The sequence below is a fragment of the Micromys minutus genome, assembly GCF_963924665.1.
Source record: "Micromys minutus genome assembly, chromosome: 24".
In the NCBI taxonomy this organism is placed as follows: Eukaryota; Metazoa; Chordata; class Mammalia; order Rodentia; family Muridae; genus Micromys; species Micromys minutus.
Window position 1 is genome coordinate 50,444,796 of NC_137959.1, and position 21,507 is coordinate 50,466,302.

A 21,507-nucleotide genomic window follows, 5' to 3' on the forward strand; every position below is an offset into this window, starting at 1 on the left:
CTTTCTTTTTTATTGAGCAACTTTATTTTAAAAAACAAAGATAAATGTACAAATTTTAAGCATTTTTGCATAAAAATATGTGAATACATTTTTGTTAGTGCTTGGCTTTTTTTTTTAAGGTTTGATAGTGTGCATTAAGATCTTACTAGTTACAATGAGCATAAAGTACATGTAAAACAGGATGTAACCTGGAATTAGTCAAAGTTTTCTTGGTGTGTAAGGATTAAGCATAATGTTTTTTCTTCTTTTCTTTTCTTTTCTTTTCTTTTCTCTTTTCTTTTCTTTTCTTGAACTTCACAAAGTCTGTGAGTTGTTTCTGGAGTATTCAGAGCTTTCTGGGGTTAGTATCCAATTATCAGTGACTGCATATTATGTCTGTTCTTTTGTGACTGGGTTAGCTCACTCAGGATAATATTCTCTAGATGCATCCATTATCTTAAGAATTTCATAAAATCATTGTTTCTGACAGCTGAGTAGTACTCCATTGTGTAAATGTACCACAATTTTTGTATCCATTCATCTACTGAAGGACATCTGAATTCTTTCCAACTTTTGGCTATTATAAATAGAGCTGCTATGAACATTGTGGTGCGTGTGTCTTTGTTGAATATTGGAGCACTCTGGGGTATATGCCCAGAAGTGGAATAACTGGGTCTTTTATGTCCAATTTTCTGAGAAATCGCCAGACTGATTTCCAGAGTGGTTGTATCAGTTTACAACCCCACGAGCAGTGGAGAAATGTTCCCCTTTCTCCACATCTTTGCCAGCATCTGCTCTCATCTGAATTTTTAATCTTGGCCAATCTGACTGGTGTGAAGTGGAATCGCAGGGTTGTTTTGATTTGCATTTCTCTGATGGCTAAGGATGTTGAGCACTTCCTTAGATGCTTCTCAGCCATTTGATATTTCTCAATTGAGAACTTTTTGTTTAGCTCTGTACCCCATTTTTTTGAGATGTCATTTTAGAAAACAGATTTATTGTCAATAAGTGAATGGTTGAATAGATGGTTATTTACAGTGGGGTTTATCTTTAAGTCCAGAAACAGAACTTGCATTTATTCCATAGAACATCTATCCAATAGAACATTCTTAAATTTAACTATTACTAATATAAAGGTAAAAAGAATAGGTTCAAATGCCCCAAAATGCACTAAATTATTTATTTAATCAGTGTCCCTTTATTTGGAATGTCTAAGCATTATGTCTTGACTGAACCATAATAGAAGGAATATGAAGAAAACCACACAGACAAGAGTAATTCACACACCTGATAGCTTCTCTAGACTCTAAATCCTGACTCTTCTCTTGCAAGACTCTTCCCCATGCCTAGCATGTAGATCTTACATACAAAGTATACAATCTCTTCTAACCTGTGCACAAGAATGAAGAAAGGCAGTCTCCACAGATGCTCTTCTTGCCAAGCCTTTAGATTGGGTGAGCATCCTGTCAAGTGCACCTGCTTCTGTGAGTTCTGGGAGCCACACAGATTGTGTACAGCATGCCTCATAAGTGCTCATGAATGCTTAGTTGTCATGGTATAATTGTCTTCCTAAATTAAAACCTTGCAATACAATTACATTGGGTGCTAAGACCTCAAATTCAGATTTCTCAAAGCATGGACAACATCAGGTTATAGCCTAGAGAGTGAAGGTAAAAACTGCTAAGAAACAGGTATCTAGCTTTATTGTAGCCACATTTACCATGAGTACCACAGTGTCATCCCAGTGAAGTCATGGGCCAAACTAGCATTGAAAACAGGGGGATTGGCAGCAGCAGGAGAGCTTGGGTGAGCTGGACTGCACAGTGGAGCCTTGCACAAACTGGTTTAGAAAATTCAGACAGAATGAAGACCAAGAGTGTTCCAGGCACAGTCCATTGGCCTGAAGTCAGAAAGAACCTGGCATGATTTCCTATAAATATAGAATCCTGAGTAACTTTCCAAAAAATCCATGCATATGACTAATGTATTATAAAACAAAATTTAGATCAAGACATAAAGATGAAATAATATTAATGAACAATTGCAGAAACTCTGAAATGACAGATTTGAAAGCCCCATCCTTTAGAGCCCAGTTTTCTTTTCATGCTTAGAAATTTTCTTGTTTTTATCAGGATGTAGTTCCCCTCATTGTATTGGGTTTTCCACTTATAATTCGTTGTAGTGCTGGGTTAGTGGTCAGCTATTGTGTAAATTTAGTTTTGTCTTGGAATATCTTAGTCTCTCCATCTATGGTGATTGAGAGTTTTGTTGGGTATAGCAGCTTGGGCTGGCACCTGTGCTCTCTTTGGGTCTGCATGTCTGTCCATGCTCTTCTAGCTTTCATAGTCTCTGTTGAGAAATCAGGTGTGATTCTGATTGGTCTGCCTTTATATGTTACATGACCTTTTTCCCTTACTGCTTTTAGTATTCTTTCTTTGATTTGGGCACTTGGTGTTTTGACTATTATGTGTTGGGAGGAATTTCTTTTCTGGTCCAACCTATTTGGAGTCCTGTAGGCTTGTTTTATGCTCATTGTCATCTCATTCTTAAGGGTAGGGAAGTTTTCTTCTATGATTTTGTTGAAGATATTTACTGTGCTTCTTAGTTGATATTCTTCGCCCTCTTCTATTCCTATTATCCTTAGGTTTGGTCTTCTCATTGTGTCCTGGATCTCCTGGACATTTTGGGTTAGGAGCTTCTTGGTTTATGCATCTTCTCTGACTGTTTTGTCTATGTTTTCAATGTTGTCTTCAGCCCCTGAGATTCTCTCTTCCATCTCTTGTAGTCTGTTGGAAATGCTTGCATCTGTGACTCCTGATTTCTTTTTTAGGTTTTCTACATCTTGGGTTGTCTCTTTTAGTGTTTTCTTTATTGTGTCCACTTCCGTTTTAAATTCCTTCTTCCATTCCTTCATCTTTTTGGTTCTGTTTTCCTCTAGTTCTTTCAGCTCTTTGAGTGTTTTTCTTGTTTATTCTTTAAAAGCTTCTAATTCTTTATGCTTTTCCTCCCTTTTTTGTTTAAGGATCTCTATCATCATCTTGAGGTATGATTTTGGGTCTGAGTCTTCTTTTTTGGAGTGCTTGGTATTCTGCTGTTTTCTGTGATGGGAGAGCTGGATTCTGGTGTTGCCAGATTGTCTTGGCTCCCTGGGGTACGTTCTTTTGCTTTCCTCTTGCCATCTTGTTGTAAGTGACAGGTTCTCGCCTTTCCCTTGTACCTGGCCTGTGTCCCTGGATATCTGAGTGTTCTTGGTGGAGGATGTCCTGAGTACCTGTTCTACACCCAAAGGCTGCCGGCTGGGAACAGACAGCCAGATGGTGTGTTCCTGGTTTCCTGAACCAATGGGGGGGCACTTTCCGTGCACTTGGCAGAGATCTTTCTGCTGCCCGAATACTTGGAACACCTTCTCACCAGGCCTGTGTCCCTGGATCTCCGCTGTTCCTGGTGGCCTTAAAATATATTCTTTTTTTTTAACGACTTTATTTTGCAAAACAAAGATAAATGTAAAGATTTTAAACATTTTTTTGCTAAAAATTATACATTTTTCTCCCAACCAAAAAAAGCCCAGGTCCAGACGGGTTCAGTGCAGAATTTTATCAGACATTTATTGGGGATATATCACCAATATTCACCAAGCTATTCCAAAAGATAGAATCAGATGGAATATTACCCAACTCATTTTTTGAGGCTACAATAACCCTCGTACCTAAGCCACACAAAGACCCTACAAGGAAAGAGAACTTCAGACCAATCTCACTTATGAACATTGATGCAAAAATACTCAACAAAATCCTTGCAAACCGAATCCAAGAACACATCAAAACCATCATTCATCATGACCAAGTAGGCTTCATCCCTGGGATGCAGGGATGGTTTAACATAAGGAAATCCATCAATGTAATCCACCATATAAACAAACTTAAAGACCAAAATCACATGGTCATCTCACTAGACACTGAGAAAGCATTCGACAAAATCCAACACCCCTTCATGTTAAAAGTCCTGGAAAGAACAGGAATCCAAGGCCCATATTTAAACATAATAAAAGCAATATGCAGCAAACCAACAGCCAACATCAAACTTAATGGCGAGAAACTTGAAGCAATCCCACTAAAATCAGGGACTCGACAAGGCTGCCCACTCTCTCCCTACCTATTCAACATAGTACTGGAAGTCCTGGCTGGAGCAATTAGACAGAAAAAGGAGATCAAGGGGATACAAATCGGAAAGGAAGAGATAAAAACATCACTCTTTGCCGATGACATGATAGTGTACTTGAGTGACCCCAAAAATTCCACCAGAGAACTCCTACAGCTGATAAACAAGTTCAGCAAAGTGGCCGGATACAAAATTAACTCAAACAAATCAGTAGCATTCCTATACTCAAAAAACAAACATGTGGAGAAAGAAATTGGGGAAAAGGTACCCTTCACAATAGTTACAAAAACTATGAGATACCTTGGTGTGACTCTAACTAAGGAAGTGAAGGACCTGTATGACAAGAACTTCAAACCTCTGAAGAAAGAAATTGAGGAGGATCTCAGAAAATGGAAAGATCTCCCATGCTCATGGATTGGAAAGATCAACATCTTAAAAATGGCCATCCTACCAAAAGCAATCTACAGATTCAATGCAATCCCCATCAAAATTCCAACCCAGTTCTTCATGGAATTGGAAAGATCAATGTGCAATTTCATCTGGAATAACAAAAGACCTAGAATAGCGAAAACCATCCTCAACAACAAAAAAACATCAGCGGGAATCACTATCCCTGACCTCAAGCTATACTACAAGGCAATTGTGCTGAAAACTGCATGGTACTGGTACAGAAATAGGCAAGTGGATCAATGGAATAGAATAGAAGATTCAGAAATGAGCCCTCATGTATATGGTCACCTGATTTCTGACAAAGGAGCAGTAAACATTCAATGGAAAAAGGACAGCCTATTCAACAAATGGTGCTGGTCCAACTGGCACTCAACATGCAAAAGAATGAAAATAGACCCGTTCTTATCTCCTTGTACAAAGCTCAAGTGTAAGTGGATTAAAGATCTCCACATTAAACCTGATACACTGGAATTATTAGATGAGAAAGTAGGGAAAACCTTAGAACACATAGGAACAGGAGAAAATTTCCTAAACAAAACACCAATGGCTCAAGCTCTAAGGTCAAAGATTAACAAATGGGACTTAATGAGATTGCAAAGTTTCTGTAAGGCTAAGGACATCATCAAGAAAACAAAACGGCAACCAACAGAATGGGAAAAGATCTTTACCAACACCACATCAGATAGAGGCCTAATATCTAAGGTGTACAAGGAACTCAAAAAGCTCGACACCAGAGAATCAAATAACCCTATTAAAAAATGGGGTACAGAGCTAAACAAATCTTTTTCAGTTGAGGAACTCCGAATGGCCGAAAAACATCTGAGGAAGTGCTCGACATCCTTAGCCATCAGGGAAATGCAAATCAAAACAACCCCAAGATTCCACCTCACTCCAGTCAGATTGGCCAAGATCCAAACTCAGATGACAGCAGATGCTGGCGAGGCTGCGGAGAAATAGGAACACTTCTCCACTGTTAGTGGGGTTGCAAGCTAATACAACCACTCTGGAAATCGGTCTGGCGATACCTCAGAAAATTGGATATAGTACTACCTGAAGACCCAGCTATTCCACTTCTGGGCATATACCCCAGAGACACTTTAATACACAACAAAGATATATGCACCACAATGTTCATAGCGGCTCTTTTTATAATAGCCAGAAGCTGGAAGGAACCCAGATGTCCTTCAGAAGATGAATGGATACAAAATTGTGGTACATATACACAATGGAATACTACTCAGCCACCAGAAACAATGACTTAACCAAATTCTTAAGAAAATGGCTGCATCTAGAGAAGATCATCCTGAGTGAGATAACCCAGTCACAAAAGAACAGACATAATATGCAGTCACTGATAGTGGGATGCTAAACCCAGAGGCTTGCACTCCCCCAGAAACAACTCACAGACTGTATGAAGTCCAAGAAATAAAGAAAACAAAAACTATACATATATTCACAAAACAAGAAGACTTTGACTATTTCCATGTTGCGTTTTGTTTTGCATGTACTTTACGCTTATTGCAACTAGTACGTTTTCAATGCATACTGTCAAGCCCTTGAAAAAAATCAAGTACCGACTAAAAAACATATTCACATGGTTTTATGTAAAATTTATTTTAATGTCTGAAAAAACTGTACTGACAAAAATGTATAATTTTAAGCAAAAAATGTTTAAAATCTTTACATCTATCTTTGTTTTGAAAAATAAAATCGTTTTAAAAAAAATTATACATTTTTGTCAGTACTGTTTTTTCAGACATTAAAATAAATTTTACATAAAACCATGTGAATATGATTTTAGTCAGTACTTGATTTTTTTCAAGGGCTTGACAGTATGCATTGAAAACATACTAGTTGCAATAAGCATAAAGTACATGCAAAACAAAACGCAACATGGAAATAGTCAAAGTCTTCTTGTTTTGTAAGACATTTAGAAACATGAGTATAATCTAGATGTTTTAAAGATAGCTGAATCCAAAAGAAGACTTATGTAATAGATATATATTGCTATTGAGTACTTAAAGTGTGTTTAGTATGACCCAAAAGCCAATTTGTTACTAATTGAATTTGAAAAGTCACAGGTGACTAATGTCTACTGCACCAAATAACACAATCTCAGACTATTAAAATTTTAAATCAGAGAAAAGTAACTAAGCATTCAGATATCTTTTAGAAGTTTTTATAAAGCATTAGCATTGAATTAACCTTCTGATATTAATCACTGATTTTAATTCAATTAATTCTTTTTTTTTAGTACAGAATAGAGTTTATTCAGGTCATGGGGGAGGGAGTTAAGAGAGTAGTACTGGAAGAGGGAGACAGACAGAGAGAGAGAGGGAGAGAGAGAGAGAAAGAGAGAGAGAGAGAGAGAGAGAGAGAGAGAGAGAGAGAGAGAGAGAGAGAGAGAGAGAGAGAGAGAATAAGAAGAGAAGTAGAGAAGCATAGGCTAGCCATGAGCAATTGGGACGAGAGTAGGGAAAGGAATGGGGAGAGGACAGGCAAGGGGGTAGAGCAAGGACTCAAGAGAGCAAGAGGATAAGAGAGCTCAATTTTTACAATTCACTTACGCTTGTCTAGCCTGCATGAATGCTGTGCGCTCTTTTAAGCGATCTTTAATATCTTCAAACTTATTTGCCAGTTTTGTAATTTGTACAATGTTCAAACTGGCCGAGGTACCATCTGATTGAAGGTCTGTTTCTGAAGTACTTTGGCCTTTGCTCATCTAAAGTAACAAAATTTATCAGTTACTAAAGATCCATTTTGATATCATGTCTAAAAAGTGTTTTATTATTTCCTTTATTACATTTGAATGACTTTATCAAATAAAAATAATTCCAAACAACCCCTGAAGCTTCCCTGTAAACTTAAAGGATTCATGCTTAAAGGATTCATATATTCTTTCCCAAAACAAAATTGTAAGTCCTTGAAGATAGAGACCAGTTATTCTCACTCTTGTTTTTAAGTATTTAATAATCCAAATTGCAAAGGATATCATTAAAGAACAGAATAAATTTTGAAAAACTCAATACAATTTTATGCCTGTATATATTATGAATATTTTTTGAATATAGAAGAAATTTTAAGTTGATAAATTCTCACAATTTCATGTAAATTTGATAAAGAGTGTGAGAGAAATTTACATTTTTCTTTAGGGAAAAATGATCCAAAAAATCGGTTCTTTACTGGATTCATACAGAAAACTCATTTGTACATTACCAATAAACAACTTGCTACCAACTAATTAGCTTTCAAAATATTACTAAATCAAAATGTTACTTTATAATCAGTGGTTATTGAAACATTTGATTTATACATACTTCAACCTGATTTTCAAATGGGCTAAATACTTACTAATATAATTAACAGTTAAGAAGTTATATTTTACCTCCTCTATATGGTTGACTTGTTGCTGAAACCACTACATAAAAAAAGGAGAAAGTTAATGCACATGTGTCTCTGACCCTGTATCTGCTAAACACCATTTATGACTCACATGCATCACACTGGGTTCAGAACAGGATAGTGTAACATACAACTGCAAGACAAACTTAAAAATATCTGGCAGCAACAAGGGAATGCTTAAATCATACAACTTAGATCATCTTTGCTTAATATGAATTTTCTCTGTACTTTTAGTTACTTTAAGCTGCAATGAATCAAAACACATACCTTGTAAAGAGACTCCAACACCTGAAAAAAAAGTTTTAGATAGTATAGTTAAAAATAAGATAACTATCATGCAACACTTACAATTTTCAATAATAGTTTTTATAAAATTACTATAATTCCTATTGCTAAAACAAACAGAATTCTATAGTTCCAGAGTTAAATTTGTGGTTATGGTGTTTATTTCATCTTGACTATAAAACTACATCTAGAATTAAAAAAAAAAAGCATTTCACTCCATAGTACTATATTGGAAAATCCCAAAATGATTCACATTTAATATTTTGTTCCAGAAATGAAGTTTCCAGAAGAGACTCATGCCTGTATTATATGTTCTACAAATGATGGTCAACTGATTGAAACACAAATGGTATTAGAGATGCTCAATTTCAGAGGGAAATCACCTTGGGCTATCTCTGCCTACACATGGCTATTTATTGTCAGCCTCTGTGTGACCTAATATTCTTGTGATTATTAGATCAATAATTTTCCAAAGTACAGACGAGATCCATAAATGAAAGACTAAGAATTTATCAGTTAGCATCTGAGGGCTACAGCAGAGATTTCCCGACTGTGTCATAATCTGCCTACCTGATGGTCCCAGAAGAATATTTGAAAAATATTTGATGTAAAACTTTCTTTGTTCTGTTAGTATAAAAAGTTCATGATTTATTCTGAGACAGTTTCTTTTTGAGGACATTTTAAACACTGTTTTCCTGTTTTCTTTCTATATATACTTGTCATTTGTTTACAAAAAGGCTTCTCATTTGTGTGTCTAAATTTTGTGTCCATTTATTTTACTGAAAATATTTACGAGTAAATGTGTTTTTGATGAAATGTATGTTTTTTAATATAGAGAGTTGTATCATCTGTAAATAAGGATATTTGACTTCTTTCTTCCCTATGCTACTGAATCACATATATTTAGTGAGGCCAGCATTCAACTGGTGACTTTAAGTGACTACTTTTCATGCTGAAGTCTGAGTTGAGTTAAATTGTGCTTAATGAAGCTGGAGCTTCAAGAAACTATATGAAAGGCTTTCTGAAGAGAAGGTTGCATGTTTACCCTAATTACTATTACATTATGTGACAATGCATCCATGAAGAAGGCAACTTATCAAAGAAAGGGCTAGAATCCATGAAGATGGAACAAAGGCATTATGTCAGAAAAGCCTAGGGTGCATATCTTGATCTGAAAGCAACAAGAAGAAAATGCATACTAGGAATAGCCTGATTTTTTAAGTTTCAAAGCCACCCTATAACATTTTTTTCCAACAGGGCCATGCCTCCCAATGGTCCCACAAACTGGGAACCAATTTTTCCTCATAGCCTCTATGGGAGCCACTTTCATTCAAACCACTACATTGCATGGCCCCAAAAGATGAGTGTTCATCCCATAATGCAACATGCATTTATTTTTCATTCTCAACACTGTTTAAAAGTCCACCATTCAAAATCTATTGTGAGACTCAGGTCAATCATTTAACTGTAAAATCAAAATGCAAATTACATACTTTCAACATACAATGGAACAAAATATACATTACTATTCCAAAAGGAAGGAATGCAGGCTCAGTGAGCAGACTGTTGACCAAAGCAAGACAGAAACATAGCTGGGCAAAGTCCAAATACTATAGCTGAGCTGTGTCTGAAGTCAGAGGACTTAGCTGGCTATAGAATTACAGCCCTGTTTTTTTGCAAGATACATGTCTCTCTCCTGTGATGCTCTACTCCACACAATAGCCTTCCTTGGCAGACAGCCTATGGCTCTGACACCTCTAACATCTTGGGGTCACCAACACAATCCAGGCTTCACTTTCATTCACAGAGTTGTCTCTTGGGGTCTCTTGTACTTTCAAAGCCTTTATGCCAGGACTGCATTGCCATAGCATACAACTTCAGCTTTAGCATTTTCCCTTAACCATGGAATAATATTCTACACATCTGTACTTTTGCATTCTTCATGTCTCTAAAGCCAGAACAACAGCAGTTGATGCTGTCAAGTTTATCTGCCTGCTTGGGGACAGAGTCTGGCCCTTTGAATCACATTTGCAGAAGCTTTTGTCTGCTGTTTTTTTTTTTTTTTTTTTTTTTAGTTTAGTTATTTATTATATATAAGTACACTATAGCTGTCTTTAGACAGCAGAAGCAGGCATCAGATCTTGTTTCAGATGGTCATGAGCCACGTTGTAGTTTCTGGGATTTGAACTCAGGACCTCTCTAAGAGCAGTCTGTGCTCTTAGCCACTGAGCCATCAGGAGCAGAAAATGTCTTAGTACTTTTTTCTTTCACTGCTGAAAGGAAGTTTAGCTGGGTAGGGTCTTGCCCTGAGAGAACCTCAGGATCTTCAATATACTTATCTCTTTCAGTAGAGACCTTGGCTCCAGCATTAAATTTTCTGATGTATTTTTTCTCTTAAAACTACATTTTGTATTGTTTTCTGCCCTATTTCCTTTTCTATTTTAGACCTGCATAAAATTTCAATGATTATCTTTAAATTTGATGTATGTGTTTTCTGCATGCATATTTATATTTCAAGATATGATTTAAGCACCTTAAGACTTTTCTTTCAAATTCTATATTGTTACTAATTGAAAGTTTTAGGACATAAAGAGTTAATAGCACTAAAAAGTAAATAGAAACCTATAGAAGGAACATACTGTAACTTTTGCTTCAGAATTATCACCTAATTAGAATTACAAAGGCTTTGTGTAGCAGTAAATATTAAAATAGCTGCAAACTTTGCATGGCATTATGCCATGCTACCTCTAGCTACTCTCTGTCTTCAGTGGTCTCTCTGCCTCCATGGCGAGATGCACGCAGTAGATGCCCTAACCTGGCTGGCTCTCTGCTGAAAACTTAGCTCACATTCTCAGCATTCACCCACCTGTGGTTATTATCATGAGTCCCAGTAACCTGGCAAAATCAAAACTCTTAAAGCTTGTAATTTATCAATCATTCACATATGTGTCTGTGTGTGTGTGTGTGTGTGTGTGTGTGTGTGTGTGTGTAAATTCTCACTCCATGAAACATCCACACAATAAACTCAGAGCCAATTGATATTGATATAAACTGCCCACCTATTGGACCCCCTTTCTGGGACCCCCACTCGAGTCTCAGGACACAGGGTTACCCAATGAAACGCGAGAGACCTTCTTGCTGCAAAAGCACGAGGCAGTTTAATGATGGAGCTCCAGGCCGATACATATCTCACGCAGGAGACAAAGGCATCAACCCTGAACTCAATTAGGGGAACATATTTATAGGGAAAATTACATAAGCAGTTAGCAACAAACACATAATAATTTTACTGGTTCGTTTAAATTGGCATTCTCTGTCTGCTTTTGGATATGATTCAACTCTAGACCACTCTGTTTTGGGGCACACTGACCTTCATACTAGTTTTTCTCAGGAATGCAAGGCCAGCCCAACCTTATCTAGTCTAGCCGGTCTGGGTTTGGGCCATTTCTTTAAACAAGTTATTTTGTTCTTAGCCTTGAAGCATACTTGTCCTCAAAACAGGGTTAGTGGGAGCTAACTTGAAAACTCTTTCACACCTAGATAAGAGAAAGTGCCCTGTAATGATCCATGAGTTATAAATCCTCGGCTAGTGGATCTTTTCAATCCCAACCGATCTGCTACTTGAATTAGGTGCCTTTCCTACCTACATGTGGTCTCCATCTCCTTCCTGTCCAAAGAAGGAAGTTCTTCTGCATGTCTTGTTTTTCTCTCTCCCCAACCTGGAAGTCCTGCCTACTCCTCGTCCACTGATTGGTTCTCGGAAATGTTTTTCACTGGCCAGTCACAGGCCTTGCCTTATTTTGTTCCTGCCCTCACCTGCATATTGACATAAACAGCCTTGCAATTTCAGAGGCTTAGATTCTGTAGGGTAGAGAAAATTTATGGAAGAAAAAAGCTGGGAAGCTCCATCTTGATACAAAATCCTGAGGCAGAGAAAGCACACTGGTAATGGTAGGATCCCTTTGAAGCTACAAACTGCAAAAGTACCTTGACATACTTTCTCCAACAAAGGCACACATCCCAATTTTTCCCAAATTTTTGCAATAATTGGGAACCAAATATAATCTGTAAGGATAATTATCATTCAAAGCACCACATGTTCAAAGTTTAAATTTTAAAAATGACTTTCTGAAGGTAATGATTTAGATAAGCACATTGTTTGTAAACATTGGGGGTTTTCAATAGGAATGTTTACAGAGTTTAGAGATACATGGTACCACCAGAAGTAAATGTGCAATCAGTTGAGATTTATAAAGATGTTGGCTCTAAGCTAATCAGTATATCAGTCTTATCTAGTTGTGTGACATGGTTTAGTAACATTCCCAGGTTTCTAAAAACTAAAATGATACAATATATTTTGATATATTCATGAGCTATTTGTATATTTTTCTCACCTCATTATGTTATAGTTATCTACCTTTCATTTATTGATACAGATCCATAATAACCATAATAATCTATCAGCTCCAAACGATCCAAATGTTTTGCTTAAACGACTTTTTCATACCCCCTTCTCTTTGTAAATTTTAAATAATAAACTCAGGCTTTAAACTTACTATAGTTGGATTAATAAGAATCTCCTATTGGGGCTTGTATTTTCTTTTCATCATGATTTCTACTTTGATGACTCTGGAGCTTACCAATTGACTAGATTGGCTGACCAGCAAGCTCCATAAATTCATCCATTTCCATCCCTCATTCCAATATAATGGTTGTAGATGTGCAGCAACTGGCTTTTAAATAGATGCTGGGAATCTAGCTTGGACCTTCATGCTTATGCAACAGGCAAGCACTTCACCAATGAAGTCTTCCCTTCACTTCTGGGTTCTCTGCTTGTTCTACAGGTCTATAGTTCTATCTTCATAAGGTAAAATATTGTTTGGGTAACTGAAAACTTTGAGAGAAGTATTGAAATATTTTTTCTTCAATAAGAAATGAACATAAAATAATGTTAAAACTATTTAAAAGGGTAAATATTTCATTGAAAAATAAAAACATAGTAAGAACATTTGTATCAGATAAAGTAACATGAAAAGCAAAAGCACAAAGTAGAAGAATTAGCAATCAAGACAAAAAAATCATAAAGAATTATGAAATAAATAACCAGAGAAGGAAAGGAGGTGGAGGCTGGGAATGGCAAAGACAAACTGAAATAAAATTTTCCGGTTTCCTCAAAAACACAGTTGTGTCATATGATGTTTTTCTGGAAGTTGTCTTGTGGTAGAACATGTGATGTTTCCCTGAAAACAGATACTTGAGAGGGCATGTGATATTTAGAAATAATATAAATAAAACCCTTTGAAAGAGAGGATTCTTGTGCATTGTTTCGCCAATCAACAATTCACTCAATTTTGCTGGTGTCCATTGGTGTTCACTGATCTTCACTGGTGTTTGCTGGTTCTAACATTATAGAGAGAAAAACACCAAAGAACTTTCCCTGTTATTCTGGCTGATTCTGGCCACTTGCTGTTTGGGCTAGATTGTGCTGTTGCTACTGATTCCTATTTGGTGTTGTCTATTGGATTACACTGCTGGTATCTTGACAAAAAAGAGTGGAATTGCCTCAGAAATTACTCATAAACAGGTCCACAACCCCTTTCCCTAATAACCTTTCCCTGTTTTGTTTAGCAGGCTAGCAGGGAGGTTAAAACATTTAAAAATCCTAAAGTAAGTTTTGGAAAACCTAAGCCTACAACAAATGATGTCAATTAAACAATATTAAAAATTAAGTTGGACATATGTATATATTATAGAATATAAAGTACACAATTTTATGTATTATTAACTATATAGTGCATTTAGAACACACACTAAATGTTTACCCTCTTGTTTAAACATGAGTCTATTTTTTATGTAATGCCAGAAAATATTATACAGTAACCAGCTTTAACTAGTCCAAAATATCTTGTAAATATAATGACCATAGTATGTTTTAAGACAAAGTATATTTGGAAATGAGCAAAATGCAATTAAAAAGTTTTATTTTTATTTTTATTTTCTATGGTTTTCTTTTATGAATGTTTGTAATATATATTACATGTGTTCCTGCAGAGGGATGAAGTGTGCTGACCCTCCTAGAACTGGAGTTACACATGAGTGTGAGTGACCATGTAGTACTGTGAACCAAATCTGAGTTTTCTGCAAGAGCAGCAAATACACTTAACCACTGAGATGTCTTTCTTGCAACACATTATTTCATTTTTGAAAGAAAAATATTATTGGGAAAAGTTATAATATGTAAGGAAAAGCAAAAAGTCAACCATAACTGTGCTAAAAGTATTTTTTTATACTGGGATTTAGTACTATAATGATTTTTAAAAAAAACAGTTTTTGTTTTTATATTAACATTGACTTTGATAATACAGGCTTAATGAAAATAAGATATGTAGATTATATTTAAAATTACTGAATTAATATTGTATTTAAAGAAAAATCCAAAGATATAAATGTCTACAATAAAAATAAATCTTAAAAAGATTTTAAATGACTTTTGTAGTTCCTCAAAGGATTTATTCTAAGTTAATATTGCTTACTGGATATCATATTACAGTTTCTACAACAAACACAAGCTCTCTCTCATTTTGCACCAGCATGACTTGGAATACATACATTACATTCTTCCTTGACTGCTTCTTCCAGCTGAGCTGTAAATTCTAAACAGCACAGCAAGAATGAATTCACATCATCACCAACCTTCCAAAAAGAACCACAAAACAGAGTTACTTTTAATTTTGGAGCCTACTAGTATATTTCTTTATTTCTTAATCTATTTAACTGTATTTGGGAAATATTTTGGTTTTGTATAATTTCTGATGCTTCAAATTTGGGTGGCAAGAATCCATGTTTTAAATGTGATCCCAGCAAACCCTCCTAAAATGAATATGAATTGTAGAAGGAAGTATATCCTGAGAGTGATGACATAGTATGTTTTCCTCTTCTCATCTATACAACTGCAGAGACTCAAGCAGCCCAACTTTACACTCCTGCTTTTAGAATGATCTAAAGAAAAGAACTCCTGCATCAGAGTGTATAGAATTGCACATGTTAGAAATGTATGACTATGGATTAAGTTCAGTATGAACTACAATTTTTTTACTATAAATATACTTGCAAAATCTGTAGTCTTTCAGTTGAGCCCTCTGAGAAGTTGTTCAATCCCAAGAAGTCTGCCCTAAAAACACTTTCAAAAGAGCAGCACTAAAGTAATTCAATGGGCTGTGTACATACTATTGTATGATTATTGTGTATGTAAACATTTATTATATATACATATATATGATAAAATACTAACTAAAGATAAGAGAATATGAATTTGAGGGAATAGGTATGGTAGGAATTGAATGGTGTAGAAGATGAGAGAAAGGTTGCAAATATGATAGTCACATATGAAATTCTAACAAAACTAATACTAAAAATAAAAATGAGACTAAGTAAAAGATACTGAAATAAATATAGTACAAATATATAATAAAATGCCCTGCTTCTAAAGATATGTGTGTGTCCCAATAAGTTCCATGGAACAATATCACACTATTGAATAATACTGGTACAAATACCTCTAAAAAGGTGTCAAATATCTAATTTAGCAATGAAATATAAAAAGTAATGGTACACCTAACTTTAGTGATACTCTCACAAAAAGAAGAAAAAGAAATGAAAAATTAAAAATTATCTTCCATACTATTCAGTGAGGAAACAAAAAATGAGACAACATATATTTGAGTAACTGAATTGCACAGAACAAGCTCCAAAAACCAAAAACAAAACAAAAAAACAAAGAACCAAAGCCCATTCTATCAGTTGATAGAATGATAGGGCACGGAGGAAGCAGAATGGTCTTACCTATATACAATCTCAAAGCACTCTGGTATGGACAGACAGAATTTGTAAGATGAAGAAAACCCAGCTGAGCATTCAACAGTCTTTTCTGGCTATTGCACAGATTTCCTCAGAATTGAAAAGTTCCCTCCAGAATGGAAGAAGGCAGCTCCTTAGACTCAGGGACTGAATAAAATTTATACATTCAAGTTTCCCCTGAAACTTGGAAGATTGATCTTTCCACATGTTAGATAAGCTCAAAAATATTTTGTGATGAGGGAACACTGATCGATAAGCTGAGTCTAGTTATTCATGCAGTGGCCAAAGTTCTTACCACTACCTGATAGTACAGTACAGTGTGGCCGTGAAAATTGGTTTTCCACTTCCCACACCAAAGGCAAATGGAGAGACAATGTATACTACCTATTCGGTAGAAGTAGTTGTTTTTTTCAATCTTCTGGATTGTGTTGTTGGGGCTAAGCACAGAATTACACTTTTAGCTTTTTCTGAATGCAGCTACTGCAACAAGGTCTCTTGTTTTCACTACTATTATCTACTACAATGCCAAAACCACTGTAAGTCCAGATAAAAAAATTGAAAAACTTTAAGACTGGAACTATGTGTAAAAAAAAATAAAGTATCTGGTGAGGACAACATAATTATCCCTTCAATACATCAGGCCAAAATTCTGATAATTAAATGATGCAATGACTAATAGCACAAGATCAAAGATCATCATAAACAACAAACCTATGCCAATTGTATAGAAACTAAAGTTTTAAACATAATGTCATTAACAATCCCTTCAAACTGTAAGACAGACAACTCATGTAAAAGATCTAAACAGTGTGCAAATTTAAATTCTGGCGAACAAAATTAAATTCAATACAAATAAACACAGATATTAAACAGATTTGTAGGAAGGCTTAAACCAGGTGTATTATGAGATATCCCAAATCAATCCATTATAAAACTAGTTATAAATAAAAGGATAATATGCTATGTTTGAAGAGTAGAAATGGTGACTGGCAATATGGCTAAGAGAGGAAAGGGGCAGGTCTGGTAACCTGAATTTGATCCCTGGAATGCATGCAAAGGTGAAAGAAGAAAACTAACTCCACTGTGTTATCCTTTGACGTCTACATATATGCTATGGCACATGCAGCTGTTCATACATACAACATAACAATGAAAAAAATAAAAGTTAAAAACTTCAAGTGCAAACATTTGGGTGAGTCAAATGTTTGGAAAAGAGGGTTTGCAAGATGGCTCAGCAGTTAAGGGTGCTTGATGCCCTCCCAAAAGCCTGGAATTCACTTTCAAGCACCCACATTGGTTGGCCTACAACCTCATGTCAGTTTAGTTCAATGTCTTTTTCTGGCATCTGCAGGTTCCACCACATACGTGCACATTCACACATGTAGAGATGTACACATATATGTAAATAAAATTGTGAAAACATCTTAAAAGTTTAAATCAAACAAACAAGCAAAAACAAATAACAAAACTAACCAACCTAAGGAGAATTATACTGTGGTATTAAAAAGTGAATTAAAACAATTTTTCTAAATCGCAAAAAATAATAATGATCACCTTTTTATTTTCTACCTTAAAGTTTAGAAAAGAGAATACTTTTTAAACTTACATTTTATTATTTATCTGGGGGTAGGGCTCATGTTTGCTTTCAAAAGTATACAAATGGAGGTCAGAATACAGCTCTCAAAAATTGGCCCTCTTTCTCCATAATGTAGGTCCAAAGGACTGAATTCAAGTTGTCAGGCTTAATGGCAGGTATCTGTACCCACTGAACCATTTGCTGGTACAAGAATGCTTTATTATAGCCAAAGCAATCAAAATAATCAAGCTCATATTAAAACTTATCATAGAAGAACACTATAAAGAGTAGATTACAGATAGTTAAGACTGGAAGAATTGACTGAGGCTGGAAACATTCGCACACTTCTGCCGTAAGTCATAAGAAAATCTTTGTGTAGATAGTGATTCATTTATATGGTGTGTATGGAATCTGAATGGGAGAGTTAACCCTTTTCAGCACTTAATTTATTTAATTAGCATTATATACACATACAGACAAGCCTTCTGCTTCAGGTTTTACTGCTCCTATTTCTCTATCTTGATTGAGATTTCCATATGTTTCTTCCAAAGTAGAAACAACCTAAGAAAAATGCAAAGAAAGTTGAATTTTTTTTCATAATCGAAATGCTAAAATGGTCACACCATGATCTAACAGATGTTACTTTACTGCCAGTGGCAGGAATATAAGCATTCTACTCTTTGAGTCATCACACTTTGTGAAGTAGATGCCCCGCTCAATGGTGTTTGAACCTCTATCTTAGTCATGAGAACACTCCAAGGCTGTACCTTCCCTATGTAGATGAAGTTCTTTAAAAAGTATATGTCTGTGAACAGCTGAAGAAAGAAGAGTTTTCCTCAAAATAATTTTCTGCTGAATATCATTGAATAAAAGAAATGGAAACACTCCTGGTTATACATTGGAAATGTGAGCCAATATACCACGTGGTCACTTGTTTAGCTATACTCTTTATAGCCAGAAAGTGGAAACATCCTAGATGTCCCACAGCTGAAGAATGGATAAAGAAAATATGGCACTTCTACACAATGGGATAGTATTCAGCTATTTTTTTTAAAAGGCATTATGAAATCTGTAGGCAAATGGATGGAAATTGAGAATATATACCATTTTGAGTGAGGTAACCCAGATTCAGATAGACATGTATGGCATGTATACACTTATAAGTAGAAATGAATGAGAAAGTATAGGATAACCACACAAATAATACACAGACCCAAAGAAACTGTGTAAGAAAAAGATCACAAGAGAGGATTCATGACTTACTCAGAAGGGAAACTAAATAGTCACCTGAGGTGAATGGAGAAAGGGAACTGGGAGAGGATGTGAGGAGAACAATGATGGGGATCAGGTGTAGGGTTAAGGGGTGAGAGAGGCCTAGGAGCAAAAATGGAAATCAGGTTAAGGGGCATTTCTGGTGACTAGCTAGAGCCCTAAAATGAGAGAGAATATGGGGAGTCTGTGGGGGTGATGAGCTTAGATTCCTACCAGAGAGGGATATAAAGACTGAAATGACCACCTCCTATAGCCAGACAGTATTTCCTCAATTCACCCACAGACACTTCAACCCCAAATTTGTCTGGCCCACAAGATGTACAGGGATAAAGATGGAACAAAGATGGAGGGAACAACCAATCAATGACTGTCCCAAGTTGAGGAGCTTCCCATGTGAGAGAGACAACTTCTGGTCCTATTAATTATACTCTGCTGTGCTTGCAAGAACCTAGCATAACCGTCTCCTGAGAGGCTTCATCCAGCAGTAGACTGAAGCCAATGCAGAAATCCACAGCCAAATATCAGGTTGAGCCAAGGGAGTCTTGTAGAAGAGTGGGGCATAGAAGTGGGAAAGCCAGAGTGGGTTCAAGGAAACCTACAAGAAGGCCTACAGTGTCAAGTAACCTATACTATAGGGGCTCACAGAACTTGTACCACAAACCAGGAAAAATGCAGAAGCCAGACCTAGACACCTTACACATTTGTAGCAAACTAACAGATTGATGTTCATGTGGTTGACTTAACAAGTGTAACAGGGGCTGTCATAGTCTTTGATCGCCACCATTGGATTATCTGTTCGACTAAAGGACTGCCTGGTTGAACTTGGTGAAAGAGAGACCTGCTGGAACTAGATGCCTCAGGGTGTTGTGGTACACTGGGGAGGGCACAATGTGGGTAGGAATTTGTAAAAGTGGAACTGGGAGAAAAGGAGGGAAGAAGCTGTAATCTGAATGTAAAGTGAATTTTAAACAATTTTTAAAAAGACAAGTAAAGATCAGAGAGCAATAAATATCAAAAGACATTTTTCACAATAGCAAACTGAGACCTAACAGGTGTTTTAGAAGGAAAATAAAGTAAAATATTTTGAATTTGGTGTCTTCCAACATTGTGCTATCTTAAAATTTATTTACAACGTGACTGTCAACAGTTATGTAAAGAATAAACAGAGAAATATCAAGTGTTAGAGTTTTGAAGTTTTGCAGACAAGTGCTGACAAACATAACTACAGATGAAATGAGATATAAAGATGCCCATACTCACAAAGTCCTGCTTAGAATGGTAGCCTTAGCATGAGATTTAGAAATTTTGTTTTTAGGCAGCCAGAAAGACTGGTTTTTATCCCAGAAAGTATGCTGTATGTTGAACCCCTACATTCTCGAATTCTGAAATTTTAGTATATGGTGGCCAGGGACCACACAATGGTTTGTATATGTTTAGACCAGGAAACGGTACTATTAGCAGGGATGAACTTTATAAAGTAACTGTGTAACTGTGTATGTGGGCTTTAAGAATGTCACCCTAGTTCCCAGGAAGTCAGGCTTCTTGGTGCCCTTGGAATAAAAGCTGAAACTTTCAGTTCCTCCAGCCCAATGTCTCCATCTAAAAAATCTTATTATTGGCAAAATGATATAATGAGTTCATCATAACTATAGATGATTCTCCCATTGCCTAATACACCACCTAGTGACCCTGTTGGAAATTATCACGATAGAAGATACAGAAAATACCTTACCATCTTCAAGTTATTGGCTGTCCTCCTGACCATTTCAGCCTCTGATATTAAGTTCTTCGTATTACTCAATGGTATTGGCAAGGCAAACCTTACAATTGACTCTCCTGTGGGTGGAGACCTCAGGACCATTGGTTCAATTTTATCTTGTGCCGACGTGGCATTATGTTTTTCTTTTGGCTTAGGTGATGAAATCAGTAGTCCTTTCTTATAAGGTAATTCTGGAACACTTGTCAATTTCTTACTAGTGATTGGTGAATGTTTTGCTCGTTTCATTTTTGTGGTTGATTTAGCTTCCAAATTATGTGTGAAAAATTCAGTACCTCCCTGTGAATAAAATGTCAAGACATTCAAAGGAAAAACACACACTGTTCATTTATTATATTAACAAAGTTATTTAATGAAAGTCATACACTATGTTTGTTCTATCATTATGGCACAGTATCAGGCTCTTCCGATGACATTGTTATGGGGTGAGTACAAGCAGTTGGGTACAGGCTCATATAACAGCTACTTGTTTTCCAAATTTGGTACTATTTTCTGAGGTGACAGAAACCTTAGGAGGTATGGCCTAGCAGAAGGAAATTGATAAGTGAATGCTGACTTTGAAGGTTTATGCCTGGTCCCGAATTTCCTCTGTGTTCTGCTTCCTGTCTACCAGGGTGTGACCAGCCTCATCCTCCAAATACTTCCTATCATAAAGCATTTTTTCACCATGGCTCAGAAGCATAGAGACAACTAACTACATGCTGAACCCTCTCAAACTGTTAATCAAGTAAATAATTCCCTTCACTTCAGT

At 36.1% G+C, this 21,507-nt stretch overlaps 1 protein-coding gene across 1 annotated transcript in view; it reads right to left on the reverse strand.

The window, feature by feature from the left end:
* The window catches only part of LOC308436302 (uncharacterized protein), a gene marked incomplete at both ends in the record, with an annotated part of 177,442 nt that extends 156,458 nt beyond the window's left edge, over positions 1–20,984 (reverse strand). Inside the window, 6 exons of the mRNA XM_080937161.1 lie at positions 7,155–7,309; positions 7,973–8,005; positions 8,257–8,277; positions 14,884–14,967; positions 18,182–18,268; positions 20,712–20,984. Coding sequence (XP_080793287.1) covers positions 7,155–7,309; positions 7,973–8,005; positions 8,257–8,277; positions 14,884–14,967; positions 18,182–18,268; positions 20,712–20,984 — 653 coding nt within the window. The remainder of the gene's footprint in view (positions 1–7,154; positions 7,310–7,972; positions 8,006–8,256; positions 8,278–14,883; positions 14,968–18,181; positions 18,269–20,711) is intronic.
* Between the last annotated feature and the right edge of the window lie 523 nt (positions 20,985–21,507).